Source organism: Eschscholzia californica, unplaced genomic scaffold (assembly GCF_041429995.1).
Source record: "Eschscholzia californica isolate CP2 unplaced genomic scaffold, dmEscCali1.0.p SCAF_1, whole genome shotgun sequence".
In the NCBI taxonomy this organism is placed as follows: Eukaryota; Viridiplantae; Streptophyta; class Magnoliopsida; order Ranunculales; family Papaveraceae; genus Eschscholzia; species Eschscholzia californica.
Genome location: NW_028238198.1, coordinates 82,847,683 through 82,866,777, shown reverse-complemented (window position 1 = coordinate 82,866,777; position 19,095 = coordinate 82,847,683). Strand labels below are relative to the sequence as shown.

Here is a 19,095-nt window from a genome sequence, read left to right as displayed (position 1 = left end):
TAGTGAGTTGGTGCATAAATTCGGTATGGGCAACCCATTTTAATGCTTGACGACGATGGTTGAGTTTGATGATTTCGGTGAGATGAAGATGGTACTTAAGGATTTGGGATATCTAGGGTTTGAGATGGTTTACGATTTGTGGAGGGGGAGAAAAAGAAGAAGTAAGTGATAAACACCTTCAAAGATGAGGGATAAAGATTGCCCCCAACGGTACTTGGTCAACTCATTTTGACCAAGTTTTGAGTAAAATCACATTGAATCTAACAAGTATAGGTATTGCCAATAAAACTTCCTACACACACACACCCGTATCTACGCGCCACACTCACGTTTCACTTGACTTGGTCAATTTAATTTGGTTAAATATTATTTACACTCATCATTTGGTCCATATAAGTCAAAGGTAAATTTAATAAACTAAAATTCTCCACCATTCTCAAAAACCTTGAGATTTTCCTCAATTGATTCCTTCCTAACCCTACTCTACACTAGGGCTGGGAAAACGGTCCGGGACCCCGGGGTCCGGCCCGTTCGGCCCGGACCGTTAGAGCCCGCTGTCCGTAGCCAACTCGAGCCGGGCTAACCCGGCCCGATGAATCGGGGTTAATGGGCCGGGACTCGGACATAACTTCAAATCCGAGTCCCGGCCCATTATACCCGTCCGTTACCCGAGCCCGATAGTCTGTCCGCTACCCGAGCCCGGAAACCCGCGATCCGTGTGAAATTCTTTAGATCCAACGGCTAAGATAGGGCGTCTCTTCTCAGCCGTTGGATCTAACCTACTTTTCTTTTTACCTATTATAAAAGGCTCCAAAAACAGAAAACCCTAACAAAAACCTAACGCCTCTCTCTCCTCTCTCTCTGCCTCTCTCTCGGCCTCTTTCTCTCCCTCTCTCTCCACCTCTTTCTCTCCCTCTCTCTCCGCCTCTTTCTCTGTAACTTTACTTTCTTCTTTGTTTATTTGATTATCATCAATTATCATCAAGCAATCAATTATCATCAAGCAATCAATCATTTCTTTCATTTGAACTAACGTGGAAATCAGAGAGAGAAAGATCGTGAAAGGGCTCAAGCTAGAAACGACGGCAAGAAAGGGAAAGATGATGGCTTGACTCGTGATCAACGTCGAGAAAGGTTTACTTGATTTATCAAACTTTGATTTGATATTTGATTTAGGGTTTTTTTTTCTTATTAGGGTTTGATTTTGTTTTCTTATTAGGGTTTGATTTGTTGTAACTTGGTTAGTAATATATTTTTTTTCTTATTAGGGTTTACTATTTGATTTGTTTTCTTATTAGGGTTTAAATGTGATGTAATTTTTTATAGATCTGGAAATGGTTTGTATTTTGTAGGGTTTACTGTTTTTTTAGATCTAGGGTTTACTGTTTTCTTTGGTATATAGGGTTTACTATTTTTTTTAGATCTTAGTTGTTGATGTATTCTTTTTAACAATGGGTTGAGAACTTGAGATGGTTTGTTTTATTTTGTTGTAATCTAGTTTTTTTTTTGTTGAACTTGTTGTAATCTAGTTACAAGAAAAATAGTTTGATGTTTTAATTTATGTTTATGGAACTCTTTAAAAGCATAATAGCACCAAAGATAAGAGAGGGGCAGAGAGGTTGACCCTAATGCTACCCTAATGCTAAATTAAAAAGATACTAACCTAGGGTTACAAAAAGAGTTGGCTAATTATTAAAAAAAAAATATTAAGTTACAGGAGTTGTAATTAATAAAAACAAATACTGAATTAACCCGAGCCCGTCCGGCCCGACACCGACGGAGCCCGCTCGGGCAGGCGGGCTCGGACGGGCTATGGGCAGTGAATATGTTGAATCTGTCCGGCCCGATCCGCCCGGATACTAGTAGCGGGCTAGGTATTTTAGTGCCCGATCCGCCCGAGCCCGACTCTATCACACCCGAGCCCGACCGAACCCGCCCGATTCCCACCCCTACTCTACACTACTACCAATTTTTATTTTTTTGTAGGTGGAAACATGCCGAAATAACACCATTATGTTCTTCTAACATTATCTTCTACGTAGTAGTTTTGCATTAGTGCTCTAATGGTGAAAATCATGAAAAATGAAAAAAAATCAATTTCTTATTTTGATTCAGACAAAATGATAAAGACAAAAGAATTCCCACTAAAAAAGTATAGACACACTCTGTAATATTTGTTTAAAGTGTTTTCGCAATGAAAGTGGTGTATTAGTTGGAAAAAAAAAAGCTCAAGAAGGTGACTAATCGATCATCCCAATCCGACTGACAAATTAACCCTCCGACATGAAGATGTTGATGGGTAAGATAACATATCTATGAGATACACACAAATGTATTGTAGAACCTACCACTGAGTCTATCACTGATGGGTAAAGAACTATGTCGACTTCTTATTGGATCTGACCTTTAACAGTGAATAACTATTGTTTGTTTTTCTATTTTTCTCAAACCATGTAAGCTAATGCTTGTCATATATCTTAACGATCAGATTCCTTCTATTGATTCTTGAAACCATGAAACTATACTAGTCGATTACGTTGTCAACAACAAATATAGACATTTTTTGGGATTTTGCTTGTGATCAAAGTTTATATACACATTCTTCTTCAACGTTTTTCACATTACTCCCGGTTTTTCTTCAGCAAGATCAGTATCGACGAAGAAAAAACAAAATCAGAGAATATTTTCAATTTAATTCATATGGAGTCAGTAGCCGTCTTACCAACAAAAATCTGAGATCCACAGATTATTCTCTATTTTTAGTAGGTAACACAAGTACAAACATCCAAACATCAGAGTCAGATGCACAAAAATATAAATAACTAAACCTGAATGCGACAATTCTTCATCTGGAAAGGTCTAACTTGAGGTGAAGATGGTTAAGATTCTGTTCACTTATTGTACGAGACTCTTATCTTCAGTAGGGCCCTCCTTATGATCACCTTCTATTGGTACTTCTTTGCAGATCTGATAGAATTAACCGCTCTATTGATTGTCTTTCTTGGACTTCAGAACTCAAAACACAACCAAAAAGTTGACAATTGTCATGGTTCCTAAACATAATTGGAAACTCTATTTCGGCTCACCGAGTTGACCATCGTTCCGACTCACCTATTTATATTTTTGTAGTGAGTATGTCAACTACTTGATTCTGATGGAGTTTATTTTCTTATAAGATTTTGTATGAAACATTCTCTTCTATGATTGAACCTGTGAATTAATTGAATAAAATTTGCAGTCCTCTCTTAGAAATAATTGAAATATAAGATCGATTTTCTTCGTAACTAACTCTTACTTGTATTTGGCAGTTGAATGTCGTCAAAGGTCCAAAACTTTATGAGGATATTTTCGTGTTGTTCAAGTCACGAATTAGGTACAATCCGAGTACCGTCAGACTGTCCCAATCCGTGGGGTGAGAGACGAAGGCCCAAGAGTAAAAAGAAGGGCAACCTGTAGACACTGGCTCCCAAATCCAAATAATGTACGTGCGCGAAGTACGTGTGCGAAATTTTGATTTTAGATTTCGACTATGAATTATTAGATTTCGACTATAAATTAAAATGTGATATTGTCCGAGATAGATAATTTCAAAAAGATAAACACAAAAAAAAAAAAAAGAGAAAAAATAAGATTCAAAAGTAGCTTAAAACATTTTAATAAGATTAAACAAAATAACAATTGAAAAAAAAAAAATTTAAGTGGAGTGGATCCCTTTTTAGGTGATCCACCCCATTTGTTACCGTTACATTTTGGGGCTGGGTGCCCCAGGAGGTCCCGGGTTGGGCAGCCAACGGGCTGGGCTGGGACTCCCAAAATGCAAATTGGGCGCCCCAGCCCATGCACATTGGCTTTGCCCTAATAGGGGAATAGACGGATATCTCCATCTTTGAGGGACGGGTGTACCTTCTTTGAGGATAGGCGCCTTTAACAAAAAATGATGAAAAGACATGCACCAATAATTGGAGCCCAATAATTCGAGTTTTGACGGGGTGAACATAGAATATGTGAGTCTTCAACACACAAAAAGAAAAGAGTTAGACAATTGAAACTTGACTGAAGTTTAAGTTACACTGATCTATCATATTTTCCTTCATCCACACTTACCATGACTTTCTCTTAGCTTCAAAAATGATCATTAGGATAAGAATTACATGTAAAACGTTGACGAAACAAAAGTTCCTGCCTGAATTTACACGCCTTTATCTTGATCTTTTTCGAGGGCCAAAAATAAGAATACGGATTCATATGCCCGGAGTCGCTTGGTTCATTTCCTTGTCTTAACCTCTACTTGCACATTGTTTCAAATATCCATAATGGTAGAAGATGACATTATTTGCTCTTTGCCGGGTTCTAGGGGTAACTTTCCGTTTTTCAACCGAGATCCTCTTCATGTTAGGACAACTTGAAACAACAGTTTCAACTCCAACTGAAGAAACATTCGGACAAAGACTCATACCGCATGAGTCAAGCAATCTGCAATTCTTCACTAGATGTGACAACCCAACATCTGTTATTTGTCGACAATTAGATAGTAGTACACGCTTTAGTAACGGGCATCCTTCTCCTATCTTTGCCACCCCCGCATCACCTAAATTCTGCCAAAACAAATATGTGAGGGTCCACTGGACGGAGTTCGACTCCGCCTTGACAGGGTTGTGCTCTGACCTATATATATATATATATATATATACATATATATGTGCGTGCGTGTGTGTGTTCTGTAATAATGGGTTGTTGACATCTTGTATCCAAATATCACAGAGTTAACAAATAACGACACCACCAATGTTCGTCTAGTAGATAATGAAGTTTTAACTATAAAGATAGAAAGTCACATGCCTCAAGACCGTTGACATCAAGGTAGACAAGCTGAGCACAACCCTTTGCAATAGCTATCAGTCCAGCATCACCAATAAGCTTGCAATCACTGACATCTAAACACTGAAGTGAACGACACCCCTGACCAACGGCGATAAGGACATCATCCCCAACCCTGGCATATCAACATTGAATGGTATCACATTTATGTTCAAGGGTAATATAAAGTAAACCTAACCCGTAACCTATCTTACAAGATAATAAATGTATTTCTGAGAGTAGCTAATGGTTCTTTCTTGAAAAGAAAACAAAAGAAACAGCTTATAATTAATACAAGAAGAAAAAAGAGAACGAAATTGAGCAAAGAAAATCACCTTCGACAAGCGCAAATACTCAAGTCTGTGAGATGTTGACAGTTAGCGCCAATGGCGACGATTCCCTCGTCTCCAATCTATTTGAAAGGCAAATAATATACATATATAAGTATCTATTCCAAAAAATCAGCAAGCTTAACCTCAAGATTTCATGATATATATATATAAGTTTCTATTTGAAATCCTACTTTCGTGTTTTAACAGAAACAAAGAACTACTGTTTTAGGAGCATCACTCTTTAACTCCCATGATCAACCGGCCCTCTTGTTTATTTTACCCACTTGGCCAATTATCACCCTAGAAAAAACTAAACTTTGTGTAGCCATGTTTTTTAGTTCGAATTAATATTTCTGAAATAGTGATTGTTACACGATCTTGGAGCCATTGCTCAAGGATTGGATGCAGAATAACCTTCATTATGTACTCCTCAACCGCCTCAACCTACTTGATTTTATGCTCTTCTTGATTGACCATAATAAACATTTGTGTTTGATAGTTCAAATAACATTATTCTGAATAACTTAGATGCAAGATGTTACCAGAAAAGATTACTCCCAATAAAGGTAAAAATTGGACAAATTGAACAAGTTACCTGGTCACATTGTTCAATATGAAGCTTCTTCAATCCTTTACAACCCCGAGCAATGTGGCATAGAGCATCATCTCCTATATTTGAACATTTCTCCAACTTAAGATCTTGTAACAATTTGCAACCTCGGCCAATCTCAAAAAATGCAGCATTGCCAATATATGGGGACGATGTTATAGATAGTTTAGAAAGATTACTGGAGACATTCAAATAAAAATGCACATTAGTTGCAACAACTAAAAATAACGAATTAACAATGCACCTATTTGTTCTGATATCCGCAGTGTGGCAAAAGATGATTCCACTCTTTCATAACAATTGCCACCCCCAACAATTTTGTTTGATAAAGTTTATTTTTGCCTCTTCCATAAAATTAAATGTCAAAGGATGCCACCACTAATATGGACTTAATGAACGACTTAGTAGTCTTTCTAACTTAAAATATTTCTATCAAGTGAAAACATATAAAAGGGAGCTTGCGATTTTGAAATATGTACCAAATGAACTTGCAAGAAATAAGGCAACTTAGCTATAGAGAGGGCGAGGGAGAGAGACTGACGGGCAAGATCTTCCAATAGACTCCAATCCAGTTGTTCCAATATCGCATTGCTTAACTTCAAGATGCATAAGTCCAGAACAACCAGATCCAATTGCTTGGAGACCCCGGTCACTCAAGGAAGAACAAAAATTTACAGTGACAAATTTCAACATTTTGCACCCGGACCCAATTGCAAGTAAACTCCTACAAGTTATAAACATGTGAACATAAACACCAAAATCTTGAGACCAAAATCCATGAAATGCTAATGAGTCCATTATGTGAACGTCAATGCCAATGGAATTCTCTTCTCTATACCACAGCAAGGAAATTTCTCTCGATATATAGGGAAGACCAGGCTAGAGGGCAGTAAAAATGTGAAACATCAGTTATTTTGAGTTAGAGATGGAATTTTGATGTTCTATCAATGTCTTTTTTTGGTTTAAAGATAGAAACTAAATTTTATGTTTTTTTATTGTTATTGATAGAATACAAGAGTAAATGAAAATAAATAACTTCGGGTAATTAGCACTAACTAGAACATTCTACGACAAACATAAATAACTTTTTTACCGATAAAGGGTGTGGACCAGGATCAAGTTTATTTTCAAATATAAGTGGAATAAAAAAGAAATATATGTTTAAGATTGAAGAAATTGAAGGTAAAGAACAAGATTTATCTCATGCTGGTCATGTTTTCTAAGAATTCCATCTGCATATCTCTTGCAGGTATCTAACTCTAGGTTTAGGGGCATTGACCCATTTAAGGTACAGATCATGTCGGATTTATTGTCCCATTTAAGATACAGGTCATGTCGGACTTATTTTCCAATTTTAAATTGACAACTCGTATTTTCATTTTTATTAGAATATCCAATAAATAATCATAAGAAAATATTCAACCTGTCAGACAATCTCTGCTCACCCAATTCTAGCAAATCCAGTGACATACAGTAGTTACCTACAGCTTGCAAAGCCTCATCTGTGACATTTACGCGACGTAGCTTCAGAAGTTTCAAGGACGGACACCCTTTAGCTATCGAAATCACCCCATGGCCCATGACAGAATCTAAATAGTTCAGTGAGAAGATCTGAAGAGATGTACAATTACGCCCCACAGCTTCCAACGAGATATCAGTAATATTCCCGCAAGCTGATATTGTAAGGGCTTTCAGTGACTTCCCACATTCGACAACAATTTCGGTCACACCTATATCAGTCAAATCTAAACTAAAACCTAAGTTTAAATCTTCAAGTTGCTTGCAACGCTGCCCTACAGCTGCTAAACCTTGATCTCCAATATAACAACCCTACATGGAAAAAGAGAATTATTTTATAATGTGATACACAAAAGGGTTTATGCAGTTATGCGCATACAATTATGCGCATAATGTGGTGCTACACTTCATACAGTTATGCGCATAATTGCTTGCAACATTTCAAGTTGCTTAACACGTTTCAAGTTACTTCAAACGTACACACACTTTACACACGTAATATGGTGCTACACTTCATACAATTATGCGCATAATGTGATGCACAAAAGGGTTTATGCAGTAATATGATATACACTTCAACATTTGAATATTGTAAGATGCATCTCTTGTAAATATCAGTAGGTAGTGTTTCATATTATACCAGGAAATCAAATCATTTTATAAGAGACATATATATATATTCACCAGTAGTTCCAACGATTTCAAAAATCGACATCTCTCAGCCAAAGATACTAGTCCTACACTTCTCACACTATGACACTCTATCAAGCTTAGCTCCTCAAGCCTACTGATCTGACCAAGATAAGACAATCCAACATCTGATAAGTTACATGATTCAACGTATTGATTTTTAGATCTTCTACTTCCATGCTCATCACATTGTTCTGGCAATGAGCTTGAACTCCCAGTACCATAATGTATTCCTTCCTGCGAGCGAGATGAGTAAGACTATCAACTTCTTGGAATTAGATGTGCATGAAGTTGGATAAGAACAATTTCATTCAAGAACTACGAAAATCAATACTTACCTTATCAGTAAGCACAAGATCAGTTGGTAGATTGACATAAGTAGGTAATCTTTCATTGATGGAAATATTTCTAACATTAACAAATCGATCAACTAATGACTTAATTAAAATATCTCTGTTGTTACCAGAAGAAGAAGCACTTATTCGAATTGTATGACGATTCAATCTTTCAAGTTTGAGCCATCTTTTACATACAAGAGAGCATGAATCGGTATCAGATTTTGATTCCTCAAAACGACTAAAAATCTCAATAATTATTTCATCGGGAAGAATTGTGTTTATCAAATCACCGCCTCTCATTGCTAAAGATGAAGATGATAGATAAACTTCTTCCCTAAAACCCTTAAAAGGGATTGAAAATTTCTTCCACGTCGAGAAGAGGAAAAGGAAACGTATATATACTCTCCCCTGTTTCTACATGTCAAACTAATTTTAAAAAACTAAAATTCCCCATCTACTCCTAAAATATAGGGATTTCCCTCAACTGATTTCTCCAATTTCCATCAACCACGCCCAAAATCATGGAAAACAAAGAAAATTCAAATTTTTATTGATTTCCACACAATGATAAAAGAATATTTAAGGCCATGTTTGGCGCGCGGGAATTGAATATTCCCGTAACGTGATCCGTGAGAATCAGATTACTGTAGTTTGACGTTTGGTTTGACCAGGAATGAGAATTTGATTCCTGACATATTCCTAATTAGGTGTTTGGTTCGTATATGAATAGGAATGTATATATTTGTAAAAGTTCACTTTTACCCTTACTTAAACTACAAATTACATATCAACTATTTTTTTTGTATAAAATATACACATCAACTTTGTTATATATTAAAATCAACATTATTTTTTTCAAATTCGTAGATATGAAATAATAACACGATACATCAAATGGTTAGAATTTAAAGATAATAAATAAATGTCTTAATAAAAATTTATCTAAAATAAAATTTTCTTCGTAAACCTAAATAAAAATTTATCTAAAATTAAATTTTGTTCATAAACATAAATAGTACTTATTAATACGAGATCCTACAAAAAAATAAAATCGGTAATTCAATATTTTGTTAATGATATATTTGTCAATAAATATTAATATATGTGATTCCGGGGGAATGGGAATCACAAACCCACCTCCCCCCTTGGGTTTGCTATTGTCCCTTTTTGTGGGAATCACATTCCCGGGCCCACACCATTCCCGCGAGCCAAACAATGATCTAGAATGTGATTCTCGGGAATCACATTCCATTCCCACGACATTTCCGCGCGCCAAACATGGCCTAAGTGTTTTCTAAATGAAAGTAGTGCACTAGTTGGAAAACAAAAAAGACATTAAAGAAGGTAATCAATTGGATGCACTAGTCTAAATGTGGAAAAGATCTTGTGAAAGGAAAATGTCCATGGTAAGATAAAAGATATCAATAAGATAGACATCAATAAGATAGTCTCTGTGGTGGAGCGATTTTTTGTCCTTTCCGGCACCACCCTATATCACGGTGGTGACGAATTTTCAGGCAGTTCTGTTTGGTTTTAAACATTTACGACCAAGAATTGATCGAAACTGCGGCGGCGACGGGATCGATCCGACGAAGACAATTCCATATCTGGTTCCAATGTCTCACAAGCGAAATCAATCAATTACAGAAGTAAATCAAAGAGTTTGTTGACTCTTTCTCTCTCTAAATCTTGATTCTTCTAGATCCAGTTTCTTCCTTGTTTCTCTCTCTATAACTACTAGTCATCTTATAGTTCAATTTGCAATTTGGAACTCTGCCTTTGAATTATCTATGTTAATTCAGAGTTGCTTTTGACCTTTCATCTATTCTTTGGAATGAATTTCGGATGATAGTTATCTGGTGATGATGGATTATTGATTTTCTAGGGTATTCGTATGTTTGAAACTAATAGATGTGAACTTGATGAATAGAGGATGTTAGAAGTTTCTGTTTATGGGTTTCAATTGCTTTATCTCATTTGTAATGGGTTTCTGATTCGTTTGTGAGGATTGCTCATGTCTAGTGATACATGAAATCTACCACTTCATCTTCGCCAACGGTGAAGAACACGGATGGGCTTGGAATGACGTCATTCTTGTAAATCGGTTTGCCCTCTAACAACGAAGATCGGGGTTCAAAGAATAATCACATGACGGGGATTGACGAAGTGATGGAAATGATTTTCCGGTGACGGGAGCGTTTTTCCGGCAATGGAGGCAGTTTCCCGGTGATGGAAACGGTTTCCCAGTGACGGCGGCGGTTTTCCGGTGATGACAATGATGGTTCTTTTAAATTTATTACAGTATTTTTGTTAGACCTTTAGGGTCTATTTTCACGATCTTTAGGATCTTTTTGTCGACTTTCAGGGTCTTTTTTCTCGATTTGTAGGATCATTGTGTCTGTGTCTAGTCCAATTTCTTTTCTTTCATGAGGCACTTTGCATTTAAAGGTATGTAACTCTCATGAAGTTTTCATAGGAGAGAAATAAGAATTATCATCCATGTAACATCGTGATTTTATCACTTATGAGTGGAAATTGTTTCCCTTGGCTTCAAAAAAAAAATGTATTATTATACTAGAAAATGACTTTTTGGGTCCCCGTTTAAAGTGGAAAAGCAGTTCATCTTCGGAGTGGCTAATAGCACCATTCAAAGTTTAAAGCTTTTAAATAATGTTCTGAACTTCGAAGTTCTTAGAAAAGGTTCAAACCAATAACGCTAAACTTCAAAGTTTTTAAAAAATTTAAAGATCCAACAAAAGTTCCAAAGAAATAGTTCCCACTCAGAAACTTTTTGTTTACCCTTATGTTTTTTTTCAAGAAGAGGCAAAGAGGAAACAACAAAGAGAGAGGGGGGGAGAAGAGGCAAAGAAGCCCCGACCAACTCCACCCGACGACTCCCTGTCGGCTACTTGAAAGGGCCTAAAGCCCAACAATATAAAGCCTAAAGCCCGAGAAACTTATTATTACTTATACCTTTTAATAATCCCAATTCTATAATAATGAATTTCTATTCTTCTGGGAATCGAACCTGTGATTTTTTTTTTCTCCAAAGCGGTGGCCTTTCCAAATAGTGCTTGAGGAACAAAGTAAAAAATACTTATATTTTTTACTCTACAAATGCGATATCTGGATGAGAATGTAAAATACTCCATTTTATTGAAAATAACGATACGAATTCTAATAGTGCATTGCTCAATGAAGACTCTTTTTATTTGTAACTATTTTTTATCTGGATTCTGAGCTCATTCTTGCTTATCAGAATTATGTCATTGGTTAGTGTTACTTGTTTCATGTTTTAAATTTATTCGTCTCTTTTTATTTTCTTTGTATCAATGGTAAATTTTTCAATGCAGAGGTATATCTTGCTGATTCTTTTTATCTTGTCTTTATTATAGTAGATCATAGATATCTTTTTATCTTGAATTTATTCGTCTCTTTTTAATTTCTTTGTATCAATGGTAAATTTTTCAATGCAGATATCTTACTGATTCTTTTTATCTTGTCTTTATTACATGCTCATTATAATATCTTTGTCCGTCGTAGGTAATTTTCTAATTAATATTACTAAGATCTTTCGTGATTATGGTTTTACATCGAGAGTGTAACATATTATTTGTTATTAATTTCTTGTAACATAATTCAATATCGTAAAGTACGACAATTGGTTGTGAATATGAGTTATTATTCTAAAAGAAGATAGATACGACTTGTTTATTTATAAGTTCTTCTTATTAGAATATATAATCAAAGTAGTAAATACTAGTGAACCAACACGAATAACAAATTACTAAAAACACCCTTTTATTGGAATAACCCGTAAACACCCCCCCTAAGAAGTAGGAGTAGTAAACCCTTAACCGGGCGGCCCACTGATTTTCGGAGCCCGCCGCCACCTGAAGATACGATAAAACCCCCTCCCCTGTATGCGCGTTGGTTTTCTCACACATTTCTCCTCTGCTTAAACTGGAGCTACTCTTCGCAACTTCACAATTTCTAGGGCACGATCTTCGTTTTTGATTTTTTACAATGAAAGGTTTTGATTTGATAAACGCAATCCTTCCAGATGAAATAATATTTAATATTTTTAGTCGTATTGAGGAATCAAAATCTGATCTTGATTCATGCTCACTTGTTTGTAAAAGATGGTTTAATCTTGAAAGATTAAGTCGTCATACAATTCGATTGAGTGGTTCTGGTAATCCAGATCTTGTAATTAAGTTATTGATCAATCGATTTATTAATTTAAGAAATGTTTTCATTGATGAAAGTTTACCCGTTCCTATGAATTTACCTGTTGATCCTCACCAACAAGTAATCAATTCTCCAACTTCACTTCAAGTAAGTCTTTCTCTCTCTCTCTCTCTTGTTTAATTTTTCGAATTGCTAGGGTTTTTTTTTATTCATCTGTTTTTTTTTTTCTCAATCTGACACAGAAAGAAGGAAGCTCGTCGTCCCGAGAGAAATATGGTGAGAGTTGGAGTAAAAAAAGATATGACTTCGAAGCAGATGATGGGTTGTCTTCTCTTACCTTGATAAATGAGCTTGAAATGTTAAGCTTGATATGTACTTCTCCTCTGACAACTGTTGACCTAACATCCCTGGCTAAGAAATCTCCATTATTGAAATCATTGGAATTAAAGGTGAACATTTTTTTTTTTTGGCTCTCTCTCCTCCTGGAATATGTCATGTGAATCTAGTCTAGGTCACTGATTTAGATACAGACTTAAAATAAAATTCTGCATTACTAGTCGAAGGTAAGCTAAAATCTATTCAAACCCTAAAAATAAGTAAATGATAAATTTTGAACGTTGATTTTACGATAAAATAAATTAATAAATAATACAGAAGACAGAAATGGTTGATTAATCAAACGAAAATTTAATAAGAGAGGAATCCTAGAGTTCGGGATCCACCATAAACGTTAATAGAAAAAGATAGATAACCATTTATAATTCTAGATATGTTTTATAACTCAATATTTAGTATACCATTTGCATCCAAATACCGGAAGATATAATGTTTTTTTTTTTTAAAACATGTAATCATCTAAATGATTAAACTTGTTATAGAAAACAATAACAACTCAATTATATTTATCAATTAATAAGTATAAATCATTAAATATTGAAATCTAAACATGATAAATCAAATCGAAATGATGAATAATGAAGAATGTTGCATGAGAAAGAATTACGAGAGTTTAATATTTTCATACAATGAAGCACATATTCGAGGAAATCATTAGGAGAAAATATTATTTATTCATCTTCAAGGCTTCATGTTTCACCAGTTAGCAATCCATGTTTACAATGGTAATCATGAATAAGTTAAATAACAAAATGAAAGATAAAATGGAAAGAACAACCCGAATAAATATTGATGTTCACCATCGTTTTGTCTTCGTCTCTCTTTTCCTCTTTAATTCTCCAAGAAAAACCCTAATAATGGCCTAAAAACCCTTCTATTGTGAAAAAGAAAAACCCTAAGTGCCTAGTTAATTTAATTTCAAATATTACCCACCAAAATTTACTTTTGAAATATGGCCTCAGCAAAATTTTATTTCCTCATCTCTGAACTTAAACGGAACATTGTCCTCAATGTTCTGAAGACTACGCAGGAATAAAAAGATGAAAAGAAAAATATTACTATACTCCACTGTCCTCTATTAGGTACATGGATTGCCACCCAACCAGCGTTTAGTTTAGAGTCGTCAGCCAAACTATACGGACTAGAGGATCACTCTTGATAGGCAGAATATTTAATAAGTATATCTATTACTTTGGTTGATATCAATAATCAACTCCAACATTCAGGTTGGCCATAACTTTAAATGTATTACCATTTTTGTTTTCAATATCAACCGCACCACGGATAATCAAATGTAACAGCAAAAGGCTTCGTCCGTCTAGAATGCAATTTTCGAAGAAATAAATGCAAACGGGTATTGCATAAGAGAACTTTTTGGCTTGGTGAAAATGATCATCTCAAAATGTTTTTATCATGAAACACCTTTATTTTATGCTTATACAAACATAAAACTTTCATATGCATCATTCTTTACCTCTTCCGGTTTATTGAGTTGGAGTTTCTCTCACTACCTGTTCATTTGCTTGAAGCCAAATATGCTCTAACTCGACAGGTAAGTGGCATACTCTGTCATAAACCGGTCTATAAGGAGACATTCCAATAAGGGTTTTGAAATCAATACGGTAAGCCCATAGTTCATCAGTAAGAGAGCACAATCCGCGCGAACCTTGAAAGGAAATCGGGTTTAAAATTCCCCTCCCGAGACACGGCGGGGATGACAACAGTGCCAAACTTAGTGTGAATATACTAGCAAAATATGTAACTAATTTAAACACCATTTTAAAATAAAAGTCCGCAAGTGCATAGATTCAAGTAGTATAAATCTTGCAAATACCAGGAAGATAAGCTAAGATTTATTCTAACCTAAAATTAGTAAACAATTAATTTTAACATTGATCTTATGATAAATAAATTAATAATAAAGAAGATGAAAGTAGTAGATTAATTATGAAACTTAGTAAGGGAGAGATCCTAGAGTTCGGAATACACCATAAATGTTAATAAAAAGATAGTTAACTGTTCATAATTCTTTATCTATTTTATAACTCATTTACGCTAGGTATATATAAAGCTGGTGGTGACCTCTTTGGTGTTGAACTTGGGTTTCAAATTGGTATATATATAATGAGAGAGATATGTTTTTTCACAAGTGAGTACGTGTGAATTTTGAAGTGCTAGTTCTTTTTGTGCATGTAGGGGTGTTATATCGAAGATGGGGGACTAGCAGCTGTCGGAGAGTATTGCAAGCAACTCGAGGATTTAAGTTTATGTCTTTGTGAAGGCTTGACTGATACAGGTATGACTGGATTAGCCATTGGATGTGGGAACTCACTGAAAGCTCTTGCAATATCAAATTGTGAGGATATTTCCGATTTCTCACTGGAAGTTGTGGGGTCTAATAGTACCTCTCTTGAGATGTTGTTACTGGAGTTAGATAATATCGAGGACCGAGGGCTGATTTCTATAGCTAAAGGATGTCTATCTTTGAAAATTTTGAAGCTATGTTGCGAAGGTATTACAGATAAGGCTTTAGAAGCTGTAGGTACTTACTCTTCGTCATTGGAGTTGCTAGCATTGCAAAATGGCGCAGAAATTACTGACAGGTAACATATCAGCTTTCGTTGAATTTCGCTCCCACGACTCTTCAGTTTGTTGGTATTATACGTAGTATATCAGCTTTCGCTGTTGGAGCCTCATTCTAATAAATTCTGATTTTGATATGTTGGTGTTTATTTTTACGTGTTTATAATCTTCACTGATAAATTTGTAGGAGTCTCTTCGCAATTGGGTCAGGGTGCAAGAAACTGACACATGTTTCTCTAAGTGATTGTGATTTCTTGACCGACCAAGGTCTAGAAGCAATTGGGTCCGGGTGTTCTGAGCTTCTACATCTTGAAGTTCTTTCCGCCCTCGGTATTAACAATGATGGGTTAATGTCTATTGCAAGATCTTGCCCGTTAGTCTCTCTCTCTACCACTAGCTACATTTAAGAATTACGAAAGTGGCAAGTTTATTTTACCATGTTTTTGCAAATTGCATGTGTGGACAAATAGTTCCACTACCAACTCTTTTGTATTTTTTTCGTGGAATAATGTTCGTTTCTGTATTGATGGGTGCAGGAAACTTTCTGAAGTAGTCGTACAATGGTGCCCTGATGTTGGCAAGGAAGCATTTCTCGAGATTGGTAGATGTTGCATATGGTTACAATACCTTCATGTGGTGCATTGTTCAGAATTTGGAGATGATACCTTATGCCACATAGCCCAGGGTTGCAAAGGCTTACAGAAGATTCATATTGAACAATGTGATGAGGTAACATGTTCGGTGGTATCTAAACTCTAACCTTTAGGCTGGAGGTTTCGTTCCTTGAATTACGTTAGATCTAGCCATCTAGGCATGTAGCATCTTAGTTATCAGCATAGGTGCAACGGGTTTCCGAGTACGAATTGTTAAAAACACGCAGATCCATGATTGGAACGAAGTCGATTAGTGCGACAAATTATAGCTAACATAGTTAAGCATGACTTCTTGGATACTGGAACATTTATGTTCAAATAGTGTTGTTTTAATGACCAAACACCAATGTTTACTATGGTTAGTTAAAATGGCGCTAGTTCTAGTAGGTCTAGGGGAATAAGTATAGCTTTTAGCCGTGGTGGTGCTGCGCTACCACATTACTTCATAAAAATGTCTGAAAAAAGAAGTTCTCAACATTAATCATTTGTCAAAATTTTGAGGTCAAGCTTTACTTATTTGATGCAACATACCATTGTTCAAAATGTGGTAGATAGGTGTGCGTCAAGGCGATTCTCTATTTGTGCCTCAAGTTCGGACACATCTACATAATAAAAACAAGCGTACAACCATTGATTAAGTTTATGCAGCATACGAAGTGACAACAGTTGTATTTCTTATTTGTTTAACACATATTTTTCTGTTTTTCTTTTATAGATCGGAGATGAGGGCATCAAAGCGATTGGCACCTACTGTCAATATCTCACGGACTTGAATCTTTCGTGTTGTTCCAAGTAATTAGCGTTTTAGTTTTCGCTTGTTCTTCTTGTGAATATTAAGCTATTTTTTCTTCTCATCAGAGAACCATAACCTACTCCGCAGCAGTTCGACTTACATTATAAATTCTCAAGCGTAAATCTGATACTATTAAATGTTGATGTAATAGGCTTGGGAATGATGCCCTAATCGCTATTGGTGAAGGATGCCCGTTACTGCAATACTTGAGTGTCAGTGGTTGCCAGCATATTGGTGATGCTGGTGTGATAGCTATTGCCAGGGGATGCCCGCAACTTGTTTACCTTGATGTCAGGCGTGTGCAAGTACGTATATTATAATTTTGAGAGATTTGTTTTTCTGCAATCAAGACGATATGAAATGTCATATGGGTCTCTATAATATCGACTTCATTGCTGAACAATATCCAACTTGCATACATTTGTTTTCTTTGGACAGAATTTGGGAGATTTGGCCTTGGCAGAAGTAGGAGAAAGATGCCGGCTACTAAAGGAAATATTACTATCTCATTGTAGACAAATAACTGATGATGGTCTATCACATGTAATGAAATATTGCAAATTGCTTGAGTCGTGCGATATAGTTAATTGTCCTAATGTCTCTTCAGCTGGAGTTGCAACCATTATTTCAAGCTGTCCCAACATAAAGAAGATAGAGGTTGAGGAATGGAAAGTTAGCCCAGGAACAAAACTAATAGCGTCTTCAATCATCTCCTTCGCTTGTTCTGACTATATTAGTTCTGTTTTCCGTCCTCTCTAAGTTCTCTCTATAATGCTCTAACCTGTCCCTTGGCCTATGTGGGACTAAGCTTTCTTCCCGATAAGTGCTGTCAACAAACAACTACAACAAAAAGAAGACACCCTTTGTTTTTTGTTTCTTTTGGTACCATTATGTTCTTGTTGGTTTTTGTGTTCTTTTCTGATTGAGTTATTTAATGGAGTCAACGGCCATTGTTGCAGAAATAGAAACAAGAAGATCTCAAGGTAAACTTCTTTACTTTCCTTTGATAAGAATAGAAACTATACTTGGCAATGTAAGACTGAATCTTCTTCAATTACTTGTTACTATGTTGTTTTTGTGAACCTCAGAATTAAATAAAACAAACATTTTGAAATTTGTTTCGAGTTGATTCAAACTTCTGAGTCATATTTAGATTTTGACTTCGGAAAAATGAACAGTACATATGTTGTAGGCGACTCTTTCTACTTCACACATGAAATATGGGTGTGGTGGGTCGTGTGGGGATCCGTTGTACCCACTCTCATGTGAAAATGTCGTAAATGGAGTATTTTTGGGATAAGGTTGGAGGTCTAAGAAGGAGAAGACTTGAAAAGGCAATGGCAGCCTGGTGCGCCAGTCGTTTTGATTATCTCAATAAGATCAGACGGAAAAGGACGTCGAGAAAGAATATAAAAGATTGGGTTATCTTCATGGGCCGGTAATTATAAGGCCCAATATATAGGGGGTTAATATGTATGAGGCCCACTCTCAAATAATAATGAGAAAAGAACCCATTTGATGAAAGTACCACATTACCCTCGTTTACATAAATAAGAGACAATACTGTCCTGGCCCGCATTAACTCTCCTTAAAATAACAAAATCCAAACATATCCCGCCCAAAATATCTAGACACTTTTGAAAGTCAGACTTGGGTTTATAGCTCAAAATATTTCTCTCTTTTCCATCTTTACATCTTTTGCTTCCCACTCCCTAAAAAAAAAAGTCTCTCTCTCTCTACAAAAACCAAAAAGAAACAAATAAATGGTTTTGTAGAGAGGGAAACAAGATTTAGTGAAAAACAAAAATTATTTAAAACACATCTTCAATTTCTCTCTAGATTTATAGATTTTTCATCTTAAATCTTCAAAGATCTACCCATCTCTCTCTACATGTACACTTTCATCAACATCTTCTATTTCACTCTCTACATCCTCTATTTGACTTTCTACATCTATCACTGCAGATCGTTTTTGAGCTTTAATCTCCATCATCTCTATCAAAAATCGGCTGAAATCTAGAGAAACTAAGGGTATCTAAAATCTTTTGTTAGGGTTCCGGTTTGAAAAGGCTTTTTTCATCGGTTCGATCTTGGTTTTGTTACTCGATTTTTAGGGTTTTAGTTTTGTTACTCG

General features: G+C 35.7%; 2 protein-coding genes across 2 annotated transcripts; one reads left to right on the top strand and one right to left on the bottom strand.

Moving 5' to 3' along the window:
* Positions 1-4,018: 4,018 nt before the first annotated feature.
* LOC147570042 (uncharacterized) lies at positions 4,019-8,645 on the bottom strand. The gene is made up of 8 exons (XM_086663751.1): positions 8,346-8,645; positions 8,002-8,244; positions 7,223-7,629; positions 6,341-6,523; positions 5,785-5,977; positions 5,193-5,269; positions 4,840-4,993; positions 4,019-4,595 (listed from the first exon to the last, which is right to left on the bottom strand). The coding sequence occupies exons 1-8, from the start codon at positions 8,643-8,645 to the stop codon at positions 4,278-4,280; spliced, it is 1,875 nt and encodes a 624-aa protein (XP_086519877.1). The 3' UTR covers positions 4,019-4,277.
* A 3,588-nt stretch (positions 8,646-12,233) lies between these two features.
* Positions 12,234-18,075, top strand: LOC147570041 (uncharacterized). Its single transcript, XM_086656614.1, has 8 exons — positions 12,234-12,683; positions 12,779-12,985; positions 15,129-15,535; positions 15,703-15,888; positions 16,052-16,244; positions 16,884-16,960; positions 17,113-17,266; positions 17,400-18,075. The coding sequence occupies exons 1-8, from the start codon at positions 12,372-12,374 to the stop codon at positions 17,718-17,720; spliced, it is 1,857 nt and encodes a 618-aa protein (XP_086512740.1). The 5' UTR covers positions 12,234-12,371; the 3' UTR covers positions 17,721-18,075.
* The last annotated feature ends 1,020 nt before the right edge of the window (positions 18,076-19,095 follow it).

Bases quoted from the DNA above. Each gene is read 5' to 3' on its own strand.
- LOC147570042 (XM_086663751.1), bottom strand. From the start codon at position 8,645: ATGAGAGGCGGTGATTTGATAAACACAATTCTTCCCGATGAAATAATT. The intron at 8,245-8,345 runs GTAAGTATTGAT...TCTCGCTCGCAG, and splicing joins ATCTTGTGCTTACTGATAAG to GAAGGAATACATTATGGTAC. The intron at 5,978-6,340 runs GTCAGTCTCTCT...GAATGTCTCCAG, and splicing joins TCTATTGGAAGATCTTGCCC to TAATCTTTCTAAACTATCTA.
- LOC147570041 (XM_086656614.1), top strand. From the start codon at position 12,372: ATGAAAGGTTTTGATTTGATAAACGCAATCCTTCCAGATGAAATAATA. The intron at 15,889-16,051 runs GTTAGTCTCTCT...TGATGGGTGCAG, and splicing joins TCTATTGCAAGATCTTGCCC to GAAACTTTCTGAAGTAGTCG. The intron at 16,245-16,883 runs GTAACATGTTCG...TTTCTTTTATAG, and splicing joins ATATTGAACAATGTGATGAG to ATCGGAGATGAGGGCATCAA.